This window comes from Lethenteron reissneri, chromosome 56 (genome assembly GCF_015708825.2).
Source record: "Lethenteron reissneri isolate LAM-NWPU_2019-01 chromosome 56, ASM1570882v1, whole genome shotgun sequence".
NCBI lineage: Eukaryota > Metazoa > Chordata > Hyperoartia > Petromyzontiformes > Petromyzontidae > Lethenteron > Lethenteron reissneri.
Window position 1 is genome coordinate 3,494,712 of NC_083834.1, and position 26,890 is coordinate 3,521,601.

The 26,890-nt window shown below is 52.4% G+C and overlaps 2 protein-coding genes across 10 annotated transcripts in view; both read left to right on the plus strand.

Moving 5' to 3' along the window:
* The window catches only part of AFDN (afadin, adherens junction formation factor), a 217,466-nt gene extending 202,940 nt beyond the window's left edge, over positions 1–14,526 (plus strand). For all 9 annotated transcript variants that reach the window (XM_061574668.1, XM_061574662.1, XM_061574667.1 and 6 more), the window contains 2 exons: positions 4,709–4,805; positions 7,213–14,526. In XM_061574668.1, coding sequence (XP_061430652.1) covers positions 4,709–4,805; positions 7,213–7,360 — 245 coding nt within the window. In that variant the 3' untranslated portion in view covers positions 7,361–14,526. The remainder of the gene's footprint in view (positions 1–4,708; positions 4,806–7,212) is intronic.
* A 2,553-nt stretch (positions 14,527–17,079) lies between these two features.
* Positions 17,080–26,890, plus strand: part of LOC133357020 (low density lipoprotein receptor adapter protein 1-B-like) — a 59,433-nt gene continuing 49,622 nt past the window's right edge. The window contains exon 1 of the mRNA XM_061574761.1: positions 17,080–17,294. Within this exon, the coding sequence (XP_061430745.1) occupies positions 17,222–17,294 (73 nt within the window). The 5' untranslated portion in view covers positions 17,080–17,221. The remainder of the gene's footprint in view (positions 17,295–26,890) is intronic.

Sequence of the window (26,890 nt, forward strand, 5' to 3'; positions counted from 1 at the left end):
GTGTGGCGTTGACTAAACGCGGGAATAACTCCACGCAGCGAAAGGGGTCGCTCAGATTTATTCCCCCAATTGAGCTTTGATTCCATGGCTCGCCACCGCCCATGCCCATAGCGGGACATCTGTGCAAAAAAGAGCTTCGTGGCTCATCGGATTTCTCCTGCAGTCAAAACAAAGATTCTGATTCATCGGGGCACAGCTCCTGTGCACGTCCCAGCACGGAGCCGCCGGTGGTGTTTGAACATTCCACATTTCGCTACGTCGGGGCGGAGGGCGGGGTGGGTGGGTTGCGGGGGGCTGGTCTCTCCAAGGAAGCCGGTTAAATTTTTACTCTGACCCCCCCCACCCCCCCGGAGGGACGATGGGGGGCCGGGTTGTCGGCCAGGATTTGATCTCGCCACCGCGGCGGGTGAAGTTGCGAAAGTCCGTTGATTGCAACGGCGGTGAAATGGTAGCGTAGCGGTCAGCGCGCTGCGCTGCGAACCCGCCGACCCCCGAGTTCGATTCCCGCTCACGGCCACCACCAACACCGGTGACGATTATCTGAACCGGTCCGGGGCCTCCCCCTAGGTCGACTCGGCCTCAAATGAGTACCTGGTGCGGTGTGTAAACATCGCCACCGGGGAGACAAAGGAGCTCAGGCGTGGTGCTGGCCACCCACCCCCTCGTGTGCCGTGCCGGCCTTGGTCAGTGCTACTCGCTAACAGCACTTGTCTGTTGAGGCTATACGGGGGGTGTTTGTCTTCCTGAAATGTGCAAATGCGTAGGTGCTGCGGAGAGGGATTCTAGTTGTTCTGGGACTCATCGGTGCAACCTCCCTCCCCTCCCCCCCCACCGTGCGTGCGGAAATAGCTAATCACTGCTCGCTGTAGGTTTATGGTCGCCACGACGACCCGCGACCCCCGTGACCCCCGCGACCCCCACGACCCCAACGATGTGAGATGCACGGCGGGTCGCCCCCCGATTTCCGTTTTATTCTCCCTCCCTCCGATGGAATATTGCTGAGTTTAAAAACTCAAGTAGTTAAAGTTGAGTAAAAAAGAGACCTCTTATGGATCATTGTAAATAAATGTCTGCTCTTCGTGAAATTCGTGATTTGCTACATTTATTTGCGAGTTAATTAATGTAACGGCGAATCCACGGCGATGTTTTGTTCGCATTAATTGACCAGCGTTGTCGGCATTCTACAAACATTGGAAAGGTTTTAAGGCGCTTTGGCTGCCTTGTGCCGAACAATTTGAACTTGGATTATAACTTCATAAATAAACCAATCTGCCTTCCTGCTACATGCACAGCAAAAGCAAATCACAGGAGGAGGGAGGGGAAAAAAAGTTTTTTTTAAAATTGCAAAATTAAATTTACGCATTTCAACGGCTATCGCGAGAAACGGTCGCACGCCGTGACCTCCGACACCGCGCGCCGTGACCTCCGACACCGTGGCCACCCGCTGCTGCCTTTGTGCCGTCCTGGTTGCGAGTGTCCGTCCGTCACCGTGAGTCCTGTCCCGTCTGTGCGCCCGTCCCGTCTGCCGCGCCGCGCACCGGAATGGTTTTGCTTCTTTGAAATTCACGACCGCCGAAGGAGCATGCGTCGCCCAGGCGGGGCGGCAACAGCACAGCGCACATTAGCAAAGTTGCGTGAGAGGTGGTAAGAGTGTGTAACGCGTGACGTGAACTGAGCGAGGTTGTTATCGCGAGAGATTGGGGTTGGGGTGGGGGAGGAGACGATGATGGTGATGGTGACGGTGATGATGATGAGAGGAGGGAATTGCAAAGTGGAGCGGTGCGAGGGAAGAAGCAGAAAGAAGTGAGGTGACCTGCGGTGTTGGTGAGTGGGTCTGGGTGAGTGAGTGGGTCTGGGTGGGTGAGTGAGTGAGTGGGTCTGGGTGGGTGAGTGGGTCTGGGTGGGTGAGTGGGTCTGGGTGGGTGAGGTCAGAGCGTGGGTTTGGGTGCGTGAGTGGGTCTGGGTGAGTGAGTGGGTGGGTGGGTCTGGGTGGGTGAGGTGAGTGAGTGGGTCTGGGTGGGTGAGTGGGTCTGGGTGGGGGAGTGAGTGAGTGGGTCTGGGTGGGTGAGGTCAGAGCGTGGGTCTGGGTGGGGGAGTGGGTGGGTCTGGGTGAGCGAGGTGAGTGAGTGGGTCTGGGTGAGTGAGTGGGTCTGGGTGCGTGAGTGAGTGGGTCTGGGTGAGCGAATAAGTGGGTCTGGGTGAGCGAATAAGTGGGTCTGGGTGGGTGAGTGAGTGGGTCTGGGTGGGTGAGTGAGTGGGTCTGGGTGAGCAAGGTGAGTGAGTGAGTGGGTCTGGGTGGGTGAGGTCAGAGCGTGGGTTTGGGTGCGTGAGTGGGTCTGGGTGAGTGAGTGGGTGGGTGGGTCTGGGTGGGTGAGGTGAGTGAGTGGGTCTGGGTGGGTGAGTGGGTCTGGGTGGGGGAGTGAGTGAGTGGGTCTGGGTGGGTGAGGTCAGAGCGTGGGTCTGGGTGGGGGAGTGGGTGGGTCTGGGTGAGCGAGGTGAGTGAGTGGGTCTGGGTGAGTGAGTGGGTCTGGGTGAGTGAGTGGGTCTGGGTGAGTGAGTGGGTGGGTCTGGGTGCGTGAGTGAGTGGGTCTGGGTGGGTGAGTGAGTGGGTCTGGGTGGGTGAGTGGGTGGGTCTGGGTGTGTGAGTGAGTGGGTCTGGGTGCGTGAGTGAGTGGGTCTGGGTGGGTGAGTGGGTGGGTCTGGGTGCGTGAGTGAGTGGGTCTGGGTGGGTGAGTGGGTGGGTCTGGGTGCGTGAGTGAGTGGGTCTGGGTGAGCGAGGTGAGTGAGTGGGTCTGGGTGAGTGAAGTGGGTCTGGGTGCGTGAGTGAGTGGGTCTGGGTGCGTGAGTGAGTGGGTCTGGGTGCGTGAGTGGGTGGGTCTGGGTGCGTGAGTGAGTGGGTCTGGGTGCGTGAGTGAGTGGGTCTGGGTGCGTGAGTGGAGTGGGTCTGGGTGCGTGAGTGGGTGGATATTGATGAGTGGGTGGGTGGGTCTGGGTGGTTAGGTAAGGGGGTGGATGGGTCTGGATGATTCGGTGAGTGGGTGGGTGGGCGTCTGGATGAGCGAGCGAGTGGGTCGGTGGGTCTGGATGAGCGAGTGGGTGGGTGTGGGCGAGCAAGTGGGTGGGTGAGTGAGCAACCCAAACTATGGCCTATATATGGAGTAAACCCACTGTAGACTGCTCATTGCACAGATGAGGAGGAAGAGAAAAACTGCACTCACTCCCTTTCTTGGCCAGCAAACCCTCGACATTGGCATTTTGTACTCTTAGATGTTTTCGGTAAAGTCACGTAGGTAAAAAATTAAATTAATAAAAGTAAAATAAAAAATCACGATGTTTCGGAGGCAACACAAGCTTCCGTCTTCAGGTGGAACCGTCACAGCACGATTGCTGTATCAAGTAAGAATTGCTGTATCTTTACTTGATACAGCAATCGTGCTGTGACAGTTCCACCTGAAGACGGAAGCTTGTGTTGCCTCCGAAACGTCATGATTTTTTATTTTACTTTTATAAATTTTAATTCTATTTTTTACCTACGTGACTTTACCGAAAAAAAACCTAAGAGTATGAATCCTTGCAGTCACGAAAGCTTCACATCTAGAATTGGCATTTTGAATGGCGAGTGGGCGGGCGAGCGAGCGAGCGGAAGTGGTGGTGGCGATGAGGTGGCGGTGGTTTCACCGACAAATTTGTCCACGGTGACGTCTTGAATTGTGTGTAGAGCTTTTGTGAGCTAGCGGAAGTTGTGGCTGTGTGTAGGGTGGGTGTTAACGGGTGTGTGTGTGTAGTGTGGGTGTTAACGAGGGTGTGTGTGTGGTGTGGGTGTTAACGGGTGTGTGTGTGTGGCGTGGTAGGTTAGCACGCTGCGCTATGAACCCGGCAACCCAAGGTTGATTCCCGCTCACGGCCAACACCAATGACGATTATCTAAACCGTCCTGGGCCCTCCCCTAGGTCGACTCAGCCTCTAATGAGTACCTGGTGCGGCGTGTAAACATCGCTACTGGGGAGACAAAGGAGGTCAGGTGTGGTGCTGGCCACCCACCCAATCGTGTGCCAAGCCGGCCTTCATAGGTGCTGCTACTCGCTAACAGCACTTGCCCCAACAGTGTGTTAAGGTTATACGGGGGATCTTTGTCTTTCTGTGTGTGTAGTGTGGGCGTGGGTGCATTAACAGGTGTGCATAGTGTTTGTGTGGTAAGTGTTGTAGCGTGGATGTGTTTAGTATGGGTGTGTCAACAGGTGTGTGTAGTGTTTGTGTATGCGGTAAGTGGTGTGGGCTTTTACCAGTTGTTTGTATGGTTAGTGGTTGGTGGCATGGTTGTATCACTGGCAGTGTGTGTGGTTAGCGGTGGTGGTATGTGGTTAGTAGTGGTGGGGTGTGGTTAGTAGTGGTGGAGTGTGGTTAGCAGTGGTGGTGTGTGGTTAGTAGTGGTGGTGTGTGGTTAGTAGTGGTGGGGTGTGGTTAGTAGTGGTGGAGTGTGGTTAGCGGTGGTGGTGTGTGGTTAGCAGTGGTGGAGTGTGGCTAGCAGTGGTGGTGTGTGGCTAGCAGTGGTGGTGTGTGGTTAGTAGTGGTGGTGTGTGGTTAGCAGTGGTTGTGTGTGGCTAGCAGTGGTGGTGTGTGGTTAGCAGTGGTGGGGTGTGGTTAGTAGTGGTGGTGTGTTGCTAGCGGTTAGTGGCGTGGCTTTGTTACCGGCGGTGTGCGTCTGCAGGCATGAACACGTACCGGCCCGGCGGGACGCCCGGCGTCATCGGCTCCCAGGAGGTTTACCGCGACCCACGCGAGCGTCGCACCAATCAGAGCAAACCGTGAGTGCTCGCGTAGCACGTAGCACATGCAGCATGTACACACACACACGTAGCACGCACACACGTAGCACGCAGCATGCACACACGCAACACGCACAGACACAGCACACACACGCAGCACGCACACACGCACACACACAGCACACACACACGCAGCACGCACACACGCAACACGCACACACACAGCACACACACACGCAGCACGCACACACGCAACACACACACACACGCAGCATGCACACACGCAACACGCACACACACAGCACACACACACGCAGCACGCACACACGCAGAACGCACACACGCAGAACGCACACACGCAGAACGCACACACGCAGCACACACACAGCACACACACACGCAGCACACACGCAGAACGCACACACGCAGAACGCCCACACGCAGAACGCACACACGCAGAACGCACACACGCAGCACATGCCCAGCACATGCCCAGCACATGCGCAGCACACGCAGCACCCACACGTACACATGCAGCACGCATGCAGCACACGCAGCACACATGCAACACGCATTCACGCAGGCAGCTCACAAGCGCAGCACAAGTGCAGCTCACAATTGCAGCACACACACACACGCAGCACACGCAACACACTACGTGCACATTACACCAAGACAAACAGCTCGCACCGTGGGGCACAGTACACTCAGCACACACAGCAGTACACACAGTACACAACAATATATTCGAGTACCCAGGGTACGTAACTGGCACACAGTAGTACTTAAGAACCTCCTGTGAAACAGTTTTGACAATAGGTGAGGCTTTCCTGATTGAGGATGATGATTTTTGTAAAAATTAACAAGCTTAATGATGATGATGATGACAATTATAATTAGTGGAGATATGTTAACTACCTCGCCTGGTATACAGGAGATCGTGGGTTCGATCCTGACCCTGATGCCTGCTGCTGTATATTTGGAGTTTGCGTGTCTCTCTCATCATCATCACGGTGACTAGGAGATGTTGACTACCTCGCCTGGTATACAGGAGGTCGTGGGTTCGATCCTGACCCTGATGCCTGCTGCTGTATATTTGGAGTTTGCGTGTCTCTCTCATCATCATCACGGTGACTAGGAGATGTTGACTACCTCGCCTGGTATACAGGAGGTCGTGGGTTCGATCCCGACCCTGATGCCTGCTGCTGTATATTTGGAGTTTGCGTGTCTCTCTCTCTCTCGTCATCATCACGGTGGCTAGGAGATGTAAACTACCTCGCCTGGTGTACAGGAGGTCGTGGGTTCGATCCCGACCCTGACGCCTGCTGTGTATTCAGAGCGCACGTGCTCCCAGTGGTCACATGGATTTTTTTCGCCGGTTCCTCCGGTTTTTCCCTCCACATTGAGGATCAACATCACGCGTTCAGAGTGTTTGGCTGCTATGCATTTCCACACGATGATGATAAGGCACTTCGTTCATCTATCGTTCGTGATAGCCCAGGGTCTGTTCTGCAAAAGACGCTAAAATGGCAGCTCGGTTGTGGCCCTTGGGCTGGTGAAATAAAAATAGTTTATCTTCTTGGTTCTTTCGGTAAAGTCACGTGACATTACCCGAAAGAACCAAGAAGATGAATCCCTGCAGTCACGAAAGCTTTAAATCGAAATAAATAGTTTAGTTTAGGAACTGTGCCTATACGGGGGAAGCGGCCACGTGCAGAGGAAATGTGTTTGCGACGTCTGCAATAGCGTCTCGCTTGATGGCGCAAAACTTGGGGGGTGGGGGGAGGGGGGTGGGGGGAGGGGCATGCCGACCCGGCGACAGTGAAGTCGGAGGCGCCGCTTAAAATCACTTAAACCCGCCGAAGTGATGTAATAAAACAGAATGGCGGTGATGATCGCCGGTAACGCGCGGGGAGCCCAGCTCGAAGATCCGCCGTGTAGAAGTCGAGCATCAAAAATAGATCTTTTGAGAAGTGCCTCTCGAAGGCAGGTTAAAGAGTCGAGCGTTGCGAATGTGGAGGTGGTGGGGGGGCGATGGGGCGGTGTTGCAGGTGGAGGGGAGGGGCCGACAACGGAGAAACGACGCAATGGCGATCGCAGGGGGGGGGTCAGGGCGTCCGAGAGGCATGGAGGGCAAACCGGTCCCTGTAGGCGGTGTGACAGAAGCTCCCTCCCCGGCCACCCCGAGCGCGTGACAGTGAAACCGCCGTTGGCGTCTGGAGCGTGTGAATCCAATTGGTTGAATAAACCTTCTCCGTTAAATTTCGATTTAAAGCTTTCATGACTGCAGGGATTCTTTCGGTAAAGTCACATAGAAGGGAAGTAATAAAATAATAAAAATAAAATATAATAAAATAATTCTCACGACGTTTCGGCTTCAACGCAAGCAGCCGTCCTGCTTGAAGATGAACTTTCTCCGTGTTTTTTTTATTTCTTTCTTTCGCAGAGAGGCGGGCGAGCGCCCGAGCCCGATGCCCGAGAAGCTGCCGTTCCGTGAGCGCCAGCGCCTCTTCTCGCAGGGCCAGGACGTCGCCAACAAGATCAAGACGTCGCGCAAGCTCATGGAGCTCGAGCAGGAGCTGGGAAACAAATAAAGCGGCGAGCGGCGGTGTGCGGCGCGGCTCAGTCTGTCGCTCGCTCGCTCGGTCAGTCGGTCGGTCAATCAATCGGTCAATCAGTCGGTCGGTCAATCGGTCGGTCGATCGGTCAATCAATCGGTCGATCAGCCGGTCAATCAATCGGTCAATCAATCGGTTAATCGGTCAGTCGATAGCTCGCGTGCCCGCTCGCTCGCGGAAGACCGTCTGTGTGTCTCTCTCTCTTTGCCTCTCTGCGTCTCGGCCTCTGGCTCGGTCCGTCTGGCCCGCCGGCCGACGGAGAGAAAAGCACAACAAACGATCTGATCCGGTGGGGGGGGGGGGGGGGGTGTCTCCCCACGCTTCCTCCTCGGTGAGGCGACACCACCGCCGACGACGACGATGCTGATGATGATGATGACGACGTTGATGATGATGGGGTCCATCGCTTGGTCCGCCGTGGAAGACAGCCCTTCGTGTGGCCCCTCTGTGCCTGCCCGTCCCCCTCCCCCCGTCTTTCTCGCCATCTTTTGGCGGTGGCGTGCGCGGTGTAGCATCCATCCGGACGTCTCTCTCTGCGTCTCTCTCTGCGTCCCTGTCTCTCCCGGCTGTCCTTCCATCGCTGACGGGGCAGCGCGATCGCGAGCACGTCCTAGGATGTCTCTGCGGGGAGCGGCGATGGTAGCGGTTGGCACCGCCGCGCCACGAAGCCGGCGACCCGAGTTCGATTCCCGCTCGCGGACAACACCGGTGACGATTAACCTGGCCCAAGTCCTAGGCCTCCCCTAGGTCGACTCGGCCTCGAATTAGTACCAGGTGTGTGAAATCATCGCCACTGGTTGCTGGCCACCCACCCCCTCGTGGTACCGTGCCAGCCTTCACAGGTGCTCGCTAACAGCACTTGCCCCTACAGCCTGTTAAGGATATGCCGGGAGTGGTCTTCGTCTCTGTGCACGTGGCTGGCTTTCTCTGCACGCTGGTGGCGTCACAGCAAAGCGCACGAATGACGGCGGCATCCTTCCGCTGGGAGTCTTGTGCGCGTCGCTCGGCTGTCTTTGATCGCCCGGAACCGTATCAACGATCCGGAGAATACCTCCACGCGTCCTTGACGGGATGCACGCGTGCGTGCGTGTCGAGCCAGCACTTTGACCCTCAAAGTGCACCTGGCCTGGCACAAGCGCCGCGGTGACGTCACTGCCACTCGGTGGCGAATGGCGGCTGTTATTGGTGGTGGTGAGCCAGCACTGATGACGACGACGACGACGCTCGTTGTCGAGATGAAGGAGGGGACCCCCTGCTACTTCTGTAATATTCCCGCGCGCGTTTAGACGCGTCGAAACCTTTGGCAACGCTGAGAGCCCCCCTCGCCCCCCCAAATCCGCGACACCGCGCGGATTTTTCCCCAAAACTTCCGATTCGTCGTCGGGTCGATGGTGGAAAAAAAACCAAATCTCTCGATTGTTGTCGTCGCCGTTTTTGTTGTTTTTTTTTTCTATCCTGGCCCCCTTCCCCCCCCCCCGAGCAATAAGCTGATGTCGAAAAAACGTCGCAGATCTGACCCACTGACCCCTCATCCCCCTGCTGTGCATGGCGCGGTCGGTCGTCGCGTTGCGTACGTGCCCGTGCGGTGGTAGGTGACGGCCGTTCCCTTCTGCTGGGTTCGTTTTGCAAGAGAGCTTTTTTAAAAAAAGAATTATCGCCGATTCTAAACGATTTCCGCGGGGCGACAAAAGCACATTGTGGACTCGGGGGAAACCGCAGCGTGTTTGCGTCGGCTGCGGGACACACGGAGCATCCTCGGGTAACGATAGCAGCAGCAGCAACAACAACAGCAACAACGGCAACAACAGCAACAACAACAGCAACAACGGCAACACCAACAAGTTGTCGGTAGCTTTATTTCCTCCTCGTGTCAACTCCCAGGGTGAAGATGACGTCCGTGTTGGGGAAACGTCATCACGCGCGAGCACCGTTGCCACCTGTCCTCTGGTTGTTATTTTTTTCTCCCCCCCTTCCCCCAAGGATCCACAACCTCTTGGTTCTCAAAGGGTTAGCTGCTGGGGAAATCTCATAATCCTTGCCGGGGGGGGGTACATTAAAAATCTCTCCCGGCTTGTGTCGGTTGTGGAGTGGTAGTCGTAGTAGTAGTAATAATGTTGACGGCGATGATGAAGACGATCATTCTCCACTCGGCGATTATCCCCCTGGTTGTTGGGTAGCCTCCTCAAGGGGCGGTGGCGACGACGCCGACGGTTTAAGCTTCACCATTGGAACCTCATCGGTTTCAGCTTCGCCGTGGCACGGCGGAGGGGAACCGCCGGTGTTGTGAACTCGGTGAAGGGAGAGCGCCAAGCAGCGTGCTTTGCAAACCCCCTCTCGGTTATTTTGTTTTTATCTTAAACGGGGACACGATGGGGGGGTCACGTGGGGCGATTGATGGAACGCGTGAAATTGTATCGTGCGCGAGAGCACGTCGGTAAGATAATCAGGCGCGTCGATGAATCTGCCAATGTAAACATATAACTTGGCGATACAATTTGAATCCATGCGGTAACCCAGAACGACGAGTAAAAAGACCCCTTCCAGACTCGCCCGATCGTAAGCAACGTGGTTGCCGTGAGCAACCAGTGAGTGCGAACAAATGACGTCACGTGCGCAGAGCGACAGTTTGAGTGTTTTTTGTACACTTATTGGCAGCTAGCTAGGATTACCTCACTAAATGGACAATTGGTTATAATATTTGATGTTCATTATTCGTACTTTAATTTACTCAGAACCACGTTTGGGGGTTACTCTGTTGGAACAAAACTCAACAAAGGAGGGGGGGGGTACAGGACCTAGACCACAATCACCACCATCGTCACTATCATCACCACCACAACCACTATCATCACCACCAACAACACTGATGATGTTACCACGCCGCTTGCGCCAGGCTAGGTGCACGTTAAGGCCGCGTTGAAGTGTCGAAAGCTCCGCTGGCAGGAGGTCGCGGGACAGGCCCAGGTGCCACTATCACCACAACCACTATCCACCACTCCTCTCGTCATCACCACAACAATTATCACCACCACTCTCATCATCACCACCACTCTCATCATCACCACAACAATTATCACCACCATTCTCATCACCACCACCACTCTCACCACAACCGCTATCACCATAACCACTATCCGCCACCACTCATTATCACCACCACAACCACTATCCACCACTCCTCTCGTCATCACCACAACCACTATCACCACAATTCTCATTACCACCACCGCTATCACCATAACCACTATCCACCACCACTCATTATCACCACCACAACCGCTATCACCACAACTAGAGCCACCCCAAAATAGTTTTACTTTTGCAACGGCTTCTACTTCACAAACTTCACGTTGGCCACGATCTCTCCGCTGCTGGATGAGGACCTTCCGCCCCACGGCGTAGCTCCCCCCACCCCCCACGCCTCGATGCCAAAACTCGTCACGGCTAAACTCCCGGTAAAACACCTCCCGATTTGCACGGTCGGCTACGTGGCGTGCGAAAGAATTTGAACGTGCGTACACGCAACGTGCAATGAGAGCCGCGGGAGTTTAACAAGCGCCCCGCCTGCCCGCCCGCCCACCCGCGGGTTTAGGGGGCCGTGAGACCCAGGGGGAGTTGAACCCCCAGTGCCTGCTGACCCTACCCCCGACGAGGGCAAGTCACGAGCCCGTGCGAGATTCTTGTTGTTGTTGGCAGTGTTGATTATGCAAGTGGGATGTGTGCGACCTTCGTAGGAATGACACGGGTCGACCGTGCTCGTGGAAAAAAAAGAAATCAAAGTTTATCGCGACGCTGGTTGTGATGCCTATCGCCGCCGCGACCTTACACCACGGGTCAACTCTCAATTGTGTCCCGGTTTGAGATTTTTAACCGACCGCTCTTGCGTTAAGTAAAAAAAACAAGCCGACGTTATCATCGTGCGCCGCGACTCGCGTCCAACTCAACGCCGCCCGCCCCTCGTCGAGAGCTTTGGCCGTGAGCTCGACTGCAAACGCGTCGGCGAACGAAAGCCCCGTTGGCTCGTGAGCGCGGATTTTCAAAAATTGCAGGCGACGCATTCTCCCCTCTCCAGCCGACGATCGTTCATTTCCATCCCCCCCCCCCCCCGCTCGCTCTCCTCCGATTAGCGCGGCTCTGCTACGTACGGTGCGAACGAGGTTGAACGTACATGCACGCTACGCAGGTAACAAACAAAAATGCTTAACCCTGTCGTACGAATGTTTTGTATTGACGTCTTATATTTTATTTTTGCAACACCGCCCCCCGCTCCTCCCCCCATTACTCCAGATAAACGAGAGCTGCCTGCAGCAATATTTAATGGTTACTGTGCTATCATGGTTGTTACGGTTGAGTCGCACTTAACTGGAGCTGTCGAATTACTGTTTGGGCTCGTGGCGGTTCACGCGTCCCTCCGTCTTATCCGCCTTGCTGCGCCCATGCCCCCCCCGGGGCGACGCTACAAGTTGCGTTCCACAAAGTTGTTGCGGTCCCACTGAGCTGCGTTCAACCGAGTTGCTTTCCACAACTCGTTACGGAGCGACAGCAACATTTTAACCGAGGACGCCACGTGACGACTCAGAGCCGCTTTCAAAAACAAATCGACCTTCGTTCTGTCTGTGTCCACCCCGCCCGACTCCCAGTGTAAAAGTAAAACAATTCGTTTTCGTCTGTAGCACCGAGAGCGACACACACGCACACCACACGATCAGTTTGCAATGAAGGTGGGGTTTTGCATTCGGCCCAGTCAGCCCATAGCGTGTCCCCCCCCCCCCCCCCATGACCCCTTGCCTTAACACTGAAATCGTATTTCTCAAGACACAAGCCATCACGCGCGGAATTTTGGTCGGGTCAACAATATCGGGCACTCTGGAATCTATCGCCCCCCCCCCTCCCCCAATTAATTACGCTCGCCAAGTAACGAATAATATCGGGTTTTTTTTTTCTGCCGGTCGGCGTCTGCGTACGCACGTTTACCTATATCACGTCCGTCGTGCGGGTCGGTTGAGCGAGTTGCGTGGGCGGCTCTGCGGTCCGCGGATGGAGCTGTACATAGTACTGAAGACATATCGCGCGTGCGGCAATTCCCGCAGAAGCCGCACGGTTTTGGTGTAAATGCGGCGCTCTGACATCGTCGTCATCATTGCCGTGTTTAGTTTGTTGTCCTTCCCCGCCTAGCCCCCCCTTCTCCACCGCACCTCCCGATGAACACGGGTTGGCTGCGTGATGGCTGCGAAAGAAGTTGTGCGTGCGTCATCGTCATCATCATCATTGGTGGCGGCAGGAAGTCACGGTCGATCCACTGCCGGGTGATGCTCTCGGCTGCAACGGCAACACGTCGCGACGGTCCACCCCCAGCCAGCCGCCTGCTACGCGAACTGATTCCATATCCCCTTCTCCGCCTCCTCCGCCCTCGGTGGTGGTGGTGGTGTTGGTTGGCTGTACCGCACTGTGTACTGTATATATGTATATGAACGAGTGCGGGAAGTGCGCCCCGCTTGTGTCGTTGTTAACCCCCCGGGGGTTGGGGGGGGGGTCAGCGGCTGCCCGCGTGGTTTTTTGTTGCTTTCTCTCGCCGACTTGCTGTCGCCCGTGTCAATTCCACGCCGCTGTGCCCCGAGGAACGGTATATCGGTAAAACACTACAAAACCGGACATTTTTTTTTCCTTTCACCATTTTGGGCACAAACCTATCCAAGATGCCCGCAGTTGCCTTGCCCACATGGAGTCTGTTGGGGAGTTCCATGCTACAAAGCCCGTGGGAGCAGTGGATTGTTGCGGTTTTGACGTTGGATTGGGTCCTGGTCCAATTTCCCATGGGACCCTGCCCAACGTCCAGGCACGGTTCGTCTACGTAACGGCGCGAAGGGATTTCGACGTCGATTTTTCGGTGGTGTGGCGCGCGGTTGTCCTTCAACCACCACCACCACCCCCCCTACCCCTCTCTCTCTCTGGCGGTCTTGTGATGATACCAATCTGCCAGCGGTGGAGATGGAGCGACGATGAGATCGGATCCCGACGGCTTGTGGAGGCCTCCGTCCAGCGCTGATATCGATTCTTGAAACTAAAGTCCCATCCGGTTAAATTAAAACTGAAAGGCCCACTGAGCTCTACAACTCTTTTTTAGAAGCGACCTTGCACAAATAATAGCTCAACAGCAGAGTGACCTATCGTCATCACGTGGAAATTTGTAGCAGCCAAATATATTCTAAACACCGTGACATTGATTCTAAACGTGGAGGGAAACACCGCAGGATCCGGAGAAAATCCACGCGGCCACGGAGAGAGACACACGCAAACTCCAAATATACAGCAGGCATTGGGGTCGGGATTGAACCCACGACCTCCTGTACACCAGGCGAGGTAGTTAACATCTCCTAGCCACCGTGATGATGATGAGAGAGACACGCAGACTCCAAATATACAGCAGGCGTCGTCAGGGTCAGGATTGAACCCACGACCTCCTGTCTACCAGGCGAGGTAGTTAACATCTCCTAGCCACCGTGATGATGATGAGAGAGACACGCAGACTCCAAATATACAACAGCAGGCGTCGTCAGGGTCAGGATTGAACCCACGACCTCCTGTCGACCAGGCGAGGTCGTTAACATCTCGCCACCGTCACGCCCGAGTTGCCTAGCTTACCATTGATCATGTCGAGTTTGGTTTCATTCCCGTCCACTGCGAGTCGATGTCTGAACCGGTCTTTGGCTCCATCGCACACTTAATTTGACCAAGCCGCTTTGACCAGCATGGTGAAGTATGGTCAAATAACCCCCATGATCGACACGGATTGTAGGAGGCCTTCAATCCAGCAGTGGTTTCATTATTGTTGTATAATTCCATGGTAACGGGGAGTGAGTGGCCTTCACTTTTCGTACAGCGGCAGGCCACGTATCACAATTGCAGTTTTGAGTTGATCGCATCACGCTAGAGAGAGTGTCTCTCCACACTTTTAATCTTTAAACACTAAAAATTTAAATAAAAGTTTTATTTGTATTTTGCAACTTAATATTTTTTTTTCCTCCTTCTTGGGTAAACACTGAAAATAAGAGAAAACACATAACGTGTTGGACTTGAAAGGCAGTTATATGATAGTTTTTATCTGTAATCATGTTCTTGTTGTAATAAAACACAAACCTTGACTTCTGCTCCTGCTGTCGTGTGTCGGATGGATGCGAGAGCCGTTATCCGTCGCGTGCAACCGGTCGCGTGCAACCGGCCGCGTGCAACCGGCCGCGTGCAACCGGCCGCGTGCAACCGGTCGCGTGCAACCGCTCGCGTGCAACCGGTCGCGTGCAACCGGCTGCGTGCAACCGGCTGCGTGCAACCGGCCGCGTGCAACCGGTCGCGTGCAACCGGTCGCGTGCAACCGCTCGCGTGCAACCGCTCGCGTGCAATCGGTCGCGTGCAACCGGCCGCGTGCAACCGGCCGCGTGCAACCGGTCGCGTGCAACCGGTCGCGCTGAGTGGACACTTTTCAACGGCGTGCCACCTTCAAGAGACGTACACGAGCGACGTCAGGGGCCGTCCATAAATGACGTCACGCACATGGGGGGGGGTCAGACATTTGTGACGATGTGTGACGAGGGGGGGGGGGTTGAGAAATGTGACGTCACATCAAAATGCGCAACTTTAAATAAATATAGACAACACGTTCTACTTCATTAAATAGACTTCTTAATAAATGTTTTCTCCTACAACATCAGAGTGCAGCGCCACATTGAACACGCACTACAATGACAATAGCTTAAAGCGATTTGAAGCATGTTTTATTTTTTTTGGGGGGGAGGGGGGGGCAGAGCTTTGTGACGTCATACTTTAGGGGGGCGGTCTGACTTTTTGTCACGCCGTGTGACGAAGGGGGGTTGGGGTCAAATTGTCAAAAATCGCGTGACGTCATTTATGGACGGCCCCTTACGCGGACCAGTACCACGCATTGGACATTGGGGCACACACGTCACGATCGCAGCCTACACACGTGACGGTTCAAATGGAGCCAGATCATTCGTGGCGCGTCACGCGGTCGGATCGAGCGCGGAACGACGATCACGCGCAGAATGCGTTCGTGAATTCGGACTTTATTTGCCAGTGTCAAAGTATGAAAACATAATAATAGGGTTTCATCTTCTTGGTTCTTTCGGTAAAGTCACGTAAAAGGGAAATAAAAAAATAATAAAAATACAAAATAACACATTTTTTATTATTATTTTATTATTTCCCTTCTACGTGACTTTGCCGAAAGAACCAAGAAGATGAATCCCTGCAGTCACGAAAGCTTTAAATCGAAATGTAATAATAGGGGTTTTTTCTTTTTTTTCTGGCAAACAAAACTGAAACCTTTTTACAAGGATTCATGTCACTGCATTAACCACAATACTTGCAGTCGAAATGCAAACAAAAAACACACTATGATAATATATGCATTGTCCTTGAAACTGATTGGTCCACACAAAAGGACGGCTTTCTTTTGAGCCTCGACCCAATTGGTGCTCGACCAGAGGACGCCAAAAGGCGTACAGCTCAAAGACAATGCTGCACTATCAAAGTAATGAGTGCTCGGGGTGAGCATCTACATCACTAGACCTCCTTTGTCAGTACCAAAATATAATAATAGGGTTTTCCCCTTTATTCTGGCAACAAAACTGAAACCTTTTTACGAGGATTCATGTCTGCATTAGCCACAATACTTGCAGTCAGAACGCAAACAAAAATCATACTATGCTAATATGATTGGCATTCATCTTCTTGGTTCTTTCGGTGAAGTCACGTAGAATGGAAATAATAAAATAATATAAATAAAACATTAATAATTCTCACGACGTTTCGGCCACAACGCAAGCAGAACAGTTCTGTCTTCTCGACAGAACTGTTCTCCACCTGAGGACGGCTGCTTGCGTTGTGGCCGAAACGTCGTGAGAATTATTTTATTTTATGTTTTACTTTTATTATTTTATTACTTCCCTTCTACGTGACTTTACCAAAAGAACCAAAAAGACGAATCCCTGCACTCACGAACAGCTTTAAATCGAAATGAAGGGTAAACACACTTGATTGGTGACGTCACCGGCCGGCGGCCATATTGTGTAAATAACGACGCACGTGTTGCTGCTTTGTGACGTCACTCCACGCGCGACTCCACCCCCCCCCCTCTACAAACATGTCCGCCCGTTTAGCCCGGCGCTCGCTCCGTTACCCCTGACCAACATGGCCTCCCTCCTGCGCGTCACCGCTTTGTCTAATTAGCATAATGGGCGGGGGGGAGGGGGTCGGTCCCCGCCCTTCGCGAATTACCATAACATTTTCTCGCTTCCCATTGGTCTACACGGCGAGGTTCGCCACGCCCTAATCTAGCAAGCCCCGCCCTCGTTCCATATTAACATAACAAGCCACGCCCTCGTGTCATATTAACATAACAAGCCACGCCCTTGTTCCATATTAACATAACAGGCCACGCCCTTGTTCCATATTAACATAACAGGCCACGCCCTTGTTCCATATTAACATAACAGGCCACGCCCACGCGCGGTTATTCCAAACGGCAGTTTGAATCCACGCGAGTTTTTTTTAAACATTATGTTAATTTTTGTTAATTTATGTTAATTTATGTTAATTTATGTTAATCGCGGGTTGCCTCTCCGTAGCCACGCCCACTGGGCGTGGCTACGGAGTTTTCGTTACAAAAAGTTGCGATTCGGGAGGCGGCGGCGGCGGTGGAGGCGACCACTTCTCAGCCGAACAACAACAACAACCTACGGTAGCAGCAGCAGCTTGTAATACAACAACAACAACCACAACAACAACAACAACCACAACAACCGTCGGAGCAGCAGCTGCGCCATGGAAGCCTTCAGGGTTGCGGGGCGAGCCATCGTCAGAAGCCCCAGCGCGGGTAAAAGTTGTGGCCATAAGAGTAAGTGGTGGTGTTGTTGTGGTTGGTGGTGTGGTGTGTGTGGTGTTGTGGTTGGTGGTGGTGTTGTGGTGTGTGTTGTTGTGTGTGGTGGTTGGTGGGGTGGTGGTGTTAGTGATGTGGTGGTGATGTGGTGGTGGTGTGTGTGGTGGTTGGTGGGGTGGTGGTGGTCGTGGTGTGTGTGGTGGTTGGTGGTGGTGTGTTGTGATGGTGTGTTAGTGATGTGTGTGGTGGTGGTGGTGTGATGGTTGGTGTTGTGGTGTGTGTGTGTGGTGGTGTGATGGGTGGTGGTGTGGTTGTGGTGGTGGTGTGTGTGGTGGTGGTGTGGTAGGGTGTGTTTGTGGTGTTGTGGTGGTGATGTGTGATGGGTGGTGGTGGTGTGTGTGGTGGTGGTGTGTGTGGTGGTGATGTGGTGGTGTGGTGTGTGTTGGTGTGGTGGTAGTGGTGTGGTGTGTGTGTGGTGGTTTTGGTGGTGGGGCCGTTGATGGTGGAGATGATGGTGCAGGTTATAATGGTGGTGGAGATGGAGGTGGTGATGGTGGTGTTAATTTTGGTTGTGGTGATGTTGGGGATGGTGTGGTAGAGATTGTGGTAGTTTTAGAGATGGTGGTGGTAGTTGTGGTGATGGTGGTGATGTCGTTGATGGTGTGGTAGTTATGGTAGTGGTATGGTAGAGATGATGGTGGGTTTAGAGATGGTGGTGGTAGTTGTGGTGATGGTGTGGTAGAGATGATGGTGGATTTGGAGATGGTGAAGATGGTGATGTAGTTGATGGTGTGGTAGTTATGGTAGTGGTATGGTAGAGATTATGGTAGTTTTGGAGATGGTGGTGATGGTGATGGTTAGTTGTGGTGATGGTGTGGTAGAGATGATGGTGGATTTGGAGATGGTGGTGATGGTGATGGTGGTGCCATTGGCCGCCTCGTGTGGACTACACAGTAATTATCATTCCATAAATCGAGACGGCGATGATCAATAATCAATAATCACTCCGCATTCACCATGAACTTGGAGTGCCTGCGGGCGGTTTCGTGGTTTTACTTTCATTGACCTCTGCCACTACCCCCACCGGCTTCAAACTCCTCTCTCTCTCTCGTGTGTGTGTCTGCTGTGTGTTCATGATTGTGTTTACCACTGTTTACTATTGTGTCTTTGTGTTCACTATTGTGTCTTTGTGACCACCACTGTGTGTTCACGAGTGTGTCTTTGTGTTCACCACTGTGTTTAAGATTGTGTCTTTGTGATCAATATTGTGTCTTTGTGATCACTATTGTGTTTAAGATTGTGTCTTTGTGATCACCACTATGTTTAAGATTGTGTCTTTGTGATCAATATTGTGTCTTTGTGATCACCACTGTGTTTAAGATTGTGTCTTTGTGATCAATATTGTGTCTTTGTGATCACCACTGTGTTTAAGATTGTGTCTTTGTGATCAATATTGTGTCTTTGTGATCACCACTGTGTTTAAGATTGTGTCTGTGTGATCAATATTGTGTCTTTGTGATCACCACTGTGTTTAAGATTGTGTCTTTGTGATCAATATTGTGTCTTTGTGATCACCACTGTGTTTAAGATTGTGTCTTTGTGATCAATATTGTGTCTTTGTGATCACCACTGTGTTTAAGATTGTGTCTTTGTGATCAATATTGTGTCTTTGTGATCACCACTGTGTTTAAGATTGTGTCTTTGTGATCAATATTGTGTCTTTGTGATCACCACTGTGTTTAATATTGTGTCTTTGTGATCACTATTGTGTCTTTGATCACCACTGTGTTTAATATTGTGTCTTTGTGATCACGATTGTGTCTTTGTGATCACCACTGTGTTCACGATTGTGTCTTTGTGATCACCACTATGTATTCACGATTGTGTCTTTATGCTCACCACTGTGTTTAAGATTGTGTCTTTGTGATCAATATTGTGTCTTTGTGATCACCACTGTGTTTAATATTGTGTCTTTGTGATCACTATTGTGTCTTTGTGATCACCACTGTGTTTAAGATTGTGTCTTTGTGATCACCACTGTGTTTAAGATTGTGTCTTTGTGATCAATATTGTGTCTTTGTGATCACCACTGTGTTTAAGATTGTGTCTTTGTGATCACCACTGTGTATTCACGATTGTGTCTTTATGCTCACCACTGTGTTTAAGATTGTGTCTTTGTGATCACCACTGTGTGTTCATGATTGTGTCTTTGTGCTCACGATTGTGTCTTTGTGATCACCACTGTGTGTTGACGATTGTGTCTTCAGTGTGTGTTTACTATTTTACCGGCTGTTTCATTTTGTGACTTCAGAGATGACGCATCATCATCATCATTTACAAATGATTATTATATTTAAAATAATAAATTCATTTTCAGGAATTCGGCTAAAGCTGTTGTTCAATCCACGCCGTTCCCATCCCCAACATCGACCCATGTCCCCCCCCCCTTCCACCACCGCAAGTTTTTAAAGTCCTAATAAAAATATAATAAAGTTATAGAGAAGAGAAATAATACCTTGCTAAAGTCAAATAACGGATATTTTATTTTGTAAAAAAAAAAATCGTATTATCGGTTACTCCTTGAGTTAGTGCTGTTTCATCTTCATGGTTCTTTCGGTAAAGTCACGTAGAAAGGAAATAATAAAATATTAAAAATAAAACATTATTTATTATGTTTTATTAAAATAATAAAAATAAAACATTATTTATTATGGTTTATTTGTATTATTTTATAATTTATTAAGTTTTACTTTTATTATTTTATTATTTCCCTTCTACGTGACTTTACCGAAAGAACCAAGAAGATGAATCCCTGCAGTCACAAAAGCTTTAAATCGAAATTTAGTGCTGTTTCTCGCTGGCCGTATGGCGTTTTGTGGTCCAGAGAGAGAGAGAGAGGGGGGGGACCTCAGTGTTGATGGTCTCGTGTCCCCGACCTCTAACTTCTTTCGCACCCTACGTAGACCACCCGTGATTCAGTCACCGCAGACAAAGATCCCCCGTGTAGCCTCAGCAGACTGTTGGGGCAAGTGCTGTTGGCGAGTAGCAGCAGCGCCTGTGATGTGATTGGGTGGCAAAGCACCACGCCCGGGCCGCCTTTGTCTCTCCCGCAACGCACCAGGCTACTCATTTGAGGCCGAGTCGACCTAGGGGAAGGCCCAAGGGCCGGTTTCGTCGGTGTGGTGTCGGTGTTGGCTGCGTCCACCGCTGCGCCACCGCTCTTCGCCACGGAATCGCCTCCGACCGAGTGATCCGCCCGGCTTGTCGCACAACAATCCCATTTCGTCGCTCCGTCTCCACCGCGGCCGAGCCACTCGCTGGGCGCGCGTGATCCCTCGCTCCCTCCTTGGACTGCCACTCCACTGTTAGTCTCTGCCCTGACGCCTGCAGGCTGACAGCCCCTCCCACTTGCATGCTCGTGGAGGGAGACACCCATAGAGATGCATGGAGATGCATAGAGACCCATAGAGATGCATAGACACCCATAGACATACATAGAGACCCATAGAGATACATAGATACATAGACCCACGACCTCCTGTACACCAGGCGAGGTAGTTAACATCACCTAGCCACCATGATGATGATGAGAGGGAGACATGCAAACTCCAAATATACAGCAGCAGGCGTCGGGGTCGGGATCGAACCCACGACCTCTTGTATACCAGGCGAGGTAGTTAACATCTCCTAGCCACCGTGATGATGATGAGAGAGAGACATGCAAACTCCAAATATACAGCAGCAGGCGTCGGGGTCGGGATCGAACCCACGACCTCTTGTATACCAGGCGAGGTAGTTAACATCTCATAGCCACCGTGATGATGATGAGAGAGAGACATGCAAACTCCAAATATACAGCAGCAGGCGTCGGGGTCGGGATCGAACCCACGACCTCTTGTATACCAGGTGAGGTAGTTAACATCTCACCAGAATCTTAATATTTATTTAGTCTGGACGAGTCCGATGAATTGTGAAGCGCTGTGTCACAGATGTCCAGTCGATGTAGTGTGGGGGGGTTCCGTGTGGCCCACAGAATTTGAATAGTTTTTTGGCGATCCATTTATAGATACAAGGCTTTGTCCATATGGAGAAGTTGCGGAGAGCGTTACATTGTTATCTCAAGACAAAGATCCCCCGTGTAGCCTTCAACAGACTGCCGGGGCAAGTGCTGTTGGCGAGCAGCGCCTATGAGGGTCGGCACTGCACACGCAGGGGTAAGGAGGCCAGCGCCACGCCCGGCCGCCTTTGTCTCCCCATTGATGACGTTTGCTTCGCACCGCACCGGGTACTTGCTTAAGGCCGAGTCGACCTAGGGGAGGCTCCGAACCGCTTTCGGATAATTATAATCCGATAAGCGGTTCGATTATAATCGTCACCGCTGTTTGGCCACGAGGCAGGAATCGAACTCTGGTCGCCGGGTTCTTGTTCGTGAAACGTCTTTCGCGCCGTACATAGCCGTGATCGGAGGGGTAGGGGGGGTTTGTAGCGGGGGCGCGCTAACCGCTGCGCCACCACTCCCCCCCCCCCCTCCTCCTCAAGAGCTCACCACTGTTGACCGATACCGACCGCCAATCCTTTAGCGCTGTCCTCTGGAGGTAATGGGCAGCATGGCGCCGCCAATAAACTGAAAACGTGTTGGTATTTTTAACACATTTCTGCGGAGGGAGCTGGTAGGAACGTTGGGTTGCTCGGGCAATGGCCTGCAGGGTCAACGGCGGCGTGGTGTATTCCGCAAATATGCCCGACTGTGAGGGCGGGCACAAGCCGGCGTGAGTAGGTTAAACGTTGAGTTGTATAAGGGCACCATGGGGTGACCAGCCCCTCCCCACCCAGCCCCACCCCTCCCATTTTTGGATGCACGATGGACGGACGCAATAATCCCCTGTGGGCTGGTGGAACCAGGAGGTTCCTACCAGTAAAACATACTTTGCCAGCTAAAGCCCCACTAAGCTGCAACGTGGCTTTTTATTGTCAGAAGTGAACCCCGGCTATCGCAAATGATAGCCCAGAGAAAGGGGGCTTGCTACCATCGTCATGATCATCGCGTGGATGTGGATGGCGTCGGCCAAATACAGGGGCTCCTCGGCTTGCAAACGGGTTAAGTTCCCGAGGTTTGTGTTCGCAAGTCGATTTGTTTACGAGTACAACTTTACTCCTGTCGATTCCAAACTTGTTGTGCTGCGTGGTACACTGGACACGGAGAATGGCTTTAAAAGTTGTTCTGCAGATGTATATGGCACCGGTTCTTCACGTTTTGCAGATGTAGACACCACTGGTTCTTCACGTTCTGCAGATGTCGATGCCACTGGTTCTTCACGTTCTGCAGATGTCGATGCCACTGGTTCTTCACGTTCTGCAGATGTCGATGCCACTGGTTCTTCACGTTCTGCAGATGTAGATGCCACTGGTTCTTCACGTTCTGCAGATGTAGATGCCACTGGTTCTTCACGTTCTGTAGATGTAGATGCCACTGGTTCTTCACGTTCTGTAGATGTAGATGCCACTGGTTCTTCACGTTCTGTAGATGTAGATGCCACTGGTTCTTCACGTTCTGCAGATGTAGAAGCCACTGGTTCTTCACGTTCTGCAGATGTAGATGCCACTGGTTCTTCACGTTCTGCAGATGTCGATGCCACTGGTTCTCCACGTTCTGTAGATGTAGATGCCGCTGGTTCTTCACGTTCTGCAGATGTAGATGCCGCTGGTTCTTCACGTTTTGCAGATGTAGACACCACTGGTTCTTCACGTTCTGCAGATGTCGATGCCACTGGTTCTTCACGTTCTGCAGATGTCGATGCCACTGGTTCTTCACGTTCTGCAGATGTAGATGCCACTGGTTCTTCACGTTCTGTAGATGTAGATGCCACTGGTTCTTCACGTTCTGTAGATGTAGATGCCACTGGTTCTTCACGTTCTGTAGATGTAGATGCCACTGATTCTTCACGTTCTGTAGATGTAGATGCCACTGGTTTTTCACGTTCTGCAGGTGTAGAAGCCACTGGTTCTTCACGTTCTGTAGATGTAGATGACACTGGTTCTTCACGTTCTGTAGATGTAGATGCCACTGGTTCTTCACGTTCTGCAGATGTAGATGCCACTGCTTCCTCACGTTCTGCAGATGTAGATGCCACTGGTTCTTCACGTTCTGCAGATGTAGATGCCACTGGTTCTTCACGTACTGCAGATGTAGATGCCACTGGCTCTTCACGTTCTGCAGATGTAGATGCCACTGCTTCCTCACGTTCTGCAGATGTAGATGCCACTGGATCTTCGCGTACTGCAGATGTAGATGCCACTGGTTCTTCGCGTTTTGCAGATGTAGATGCTACCGGTTCTTCACGTTATGCAGATGTAGAGACAACTGGGTCTTCACGTTCTGCAGATGTAGATGCCACCGGTTCTTCGCGTTCTGCAGATGTAGATGCCACTGGTTCTTCACGTTCTGCAGATGTAGATGCCACTGGTTCTTCACGTTCTGCAGATGTAGAGACAACTGGGTCTTCACGTTCTGCAGATGTAGATGCCACTGGTTCTTCACGTTCTGCAGATGTAGATGCCACTGGTTCTTCACGTTCTGCAGATGTAGATGCCGCTGGTTCTTCACGTTCTGCAGATGTAGATGCCACCGGTTCTTCACGTTCTGCAGATGTTGATGCCACTGGTTCTTCACGTTCTGCAGATGTAGATGCCGCTGGTTCTTCACGTTCTGCAGATGTAGATGCCACCGGTTCTTCACGTTCTGCAGATGTAGATGCCACTGGTTCTTCACGTTCTGCAGATGTAGACGCCACTGGTTCTTCACGTTCTGCAGATGTAGACACCACTGGTTCTTCACATTCTGCAGATGTAGAGACCACTGGTTCTTCACGTTCTACAGATGTAGATGCCGCCGGTTCTTCATGTTCTGCAGATGTAGATGCCACTGGTTCTTCATGTTCTGCAGATGTAGATGCCACTGGTTTTCACGTTCTGCAGATGTAGATGCCACTGGTTCTTCACGTTCTGCAGATGTAGATGCCACTGGTTCTTCACGTTCTGCAGATGTAGATGCCACTGGTTTTCACGTTCTGCAGATGTAGATGCCACTGGTTTTCACGTTCTGCAGATGTAGATGCCACTGGTTCTTCACGTTCTGCAGATGTAGATGCCACTGGTTCTTCACGCTCTGCAGATGTAGATGCTGCTGGTTCTTCACGTTCTGCAGATGTAGATGCCACTGGTTTTTCACGTTCTGCAGATGTAGATGCGACTGGTTCTTCACGTTCTGCAGATGTAGATGTTGCTGGTTCTTCACGTTCTGCAGATGTAGATGTTGCTGGTTCTTCACGTTCTGCAGATGTAGATGTTGCTGGTTCTTCACATTCTGCAGATGTAGATGCCACTGGTTCTTCACGTTCTGCAGATGTAGATGTCACCACCGCCATCTATATTGCGCGGGGCGTTTGAACTAACAACTCGGTCCGAACGGGCAACTGAACATACGGACAGTTTTGTTCGTATCCCTAAAAGTTCGTAAGTCGAATGTTCGTAGTCTAAACGCGTGATATTGCTTCTATGTGTAGAGGGAAAACCCGGAGAAAATTCCACGTGACTTACTGGGGGAGAGCGAGAGAGACACGCAAACTCCAAATATGCAGCAGACGTCATGGTCGGGACCAAACCCCTGACCTCCTGTATACCAGGCGAGGTAGTTAACATCTCATAGCCACCGTGATGATGATGAGAGAGAGAGACGCGCAGACTCCAAATATACAGCAGCAGGCGTCAGGGTCGGGATCGAACCCACGACCTCCCGTACACCAGGCGAGGTAGTTAACATCTCCTAGCCACCGTGATGATGATGATGAGAGAGAGAGAGACATGCAAACTCCAAATATACAGCAGCAGGCATCAGGGTCGGGATCGAACCCACGACCTCCTGTATACCAGGCGAGGTAGTTAACATCTCCTAGCCACCGTGATGATGATGATGAGAGAGACACGCAAACTCCAAATATACAGCAGCAGGCGTCAGGGTCGGGATCAAACCCACGACCTCCTGTATACCAGGCGAGGGAGTTAACATCTCCTAGCCACCGTGGCGCCCCAATGTCCGCTCAGCTGGTGGGTGGGCAGAGGGGGTCGCAGGGCCCTGGCAGGGAGAGAATCCTTAGCCAGCGCTCTTCCGGATCCCCCCCCCCCCCCCCGCGCGACGGATCCGGAGGAGCGCCTTTCATGTCCGTGCGAACTGAGCGGAGCAGCGTGGACGTCCAGGGTAGCGGCAGCGCTCCAGACCCAGACGCTGTCATCGCACCGCCTCCGGCTCCTGGCTTTGACAATCCTCATCCTGCTCGGAGACGCTGGTGGTGGAACCATTTCGCTCGCTCGCCTGCTCATTCACTCACCTGCTCATCGTCCCACCCGCTCACCCACCTACCTACCACTGGTGGAACCATCATCTCACTCGCTCACCCACTCATTCCCTCACCCACTCACCCTCCCACCCACTCACCCACCCACCCACCTGGTGAAACCATCATCTCGCTCGCTCACCCGCTCATTCACTCACCCACTCACCGTCCCACCCGCTCACCCACTCACAACTGGTGAAACCATCATCACGCTCGCTCACCCACTTCCCCGCTCGCTCCACCCACCACCGACAGTCAACCCGGGTGGGGGTGCAATTCCGCACGAACGCCTCTGTCTCTGCTGAAGCGCCGTGTTTGTGCACGTACGTACGTGTGGTGAACTTCTTTCGCACTGTACGTAGCCAACCGTGCTTATCGGAGGTGTGGGGGGAAGGACAACAAATTGAACGTGCAAAGCAGCTCTTAAGAAATGAGTTTTCGATCTGGATGATTTAGAAGTGTCTATGCTGTGAAATAAATCTGCAGACTAGGTGCCGTGTCCTTCACGCCTCGACCCCTCCGCCTGAAGAAAACAAACACATTCCTGCTGCGGAGGAGGGAGCTGGTAGGAACGTTGGGTTGCTCGGTCAATGGCCAGGGTCAACGGCGGCGTGGTGTATTCCGCAAATATGCCCGACTGTGAGGGCGGGCACAAGCCGGCGTGAGTAGGTTAAACGTTGAGTTTTATAAGGGCACCACGGGGTGACCAGCCCCTCCCCATCCAGCCCCACCCTCCCTCCCCTTTCCAGCCAGCCCCTCCCTCCCCACCCAGCCCCTCCCTGCACGACGGACGGACACAACAATCCCTTGTGGGCTGGTGGAACCAGGTGGTTCCTACCAGTAAAATTCCCACCGGTCACGCGGCGCTCCGGGGAGTGTGCGGTGCCGGCAACAATTGGCTCCACGTGCGAGCACAACTCCGGGATGGGTTTCGACATTCGGTGTATCATCATCGTCATCATCATCATCATCAGCAACATCGTCATCAACATCGTCATCATCATCATTGTCATCTTCTTCATCATCATCAGCAACATCATCATCGTCATCATCGTCATCATCATCAGCAACATCATCATCGTCATCATCGTCATCATCATCAGCAACATCATCATCGTCATCATCGTCATCATCATTAGCAACATCAGCAACGTCATCATCGTCATCATCATCAGCAACGTCATCGTCATCATCGTCATCATCGTCATCATCATTAGCAACATC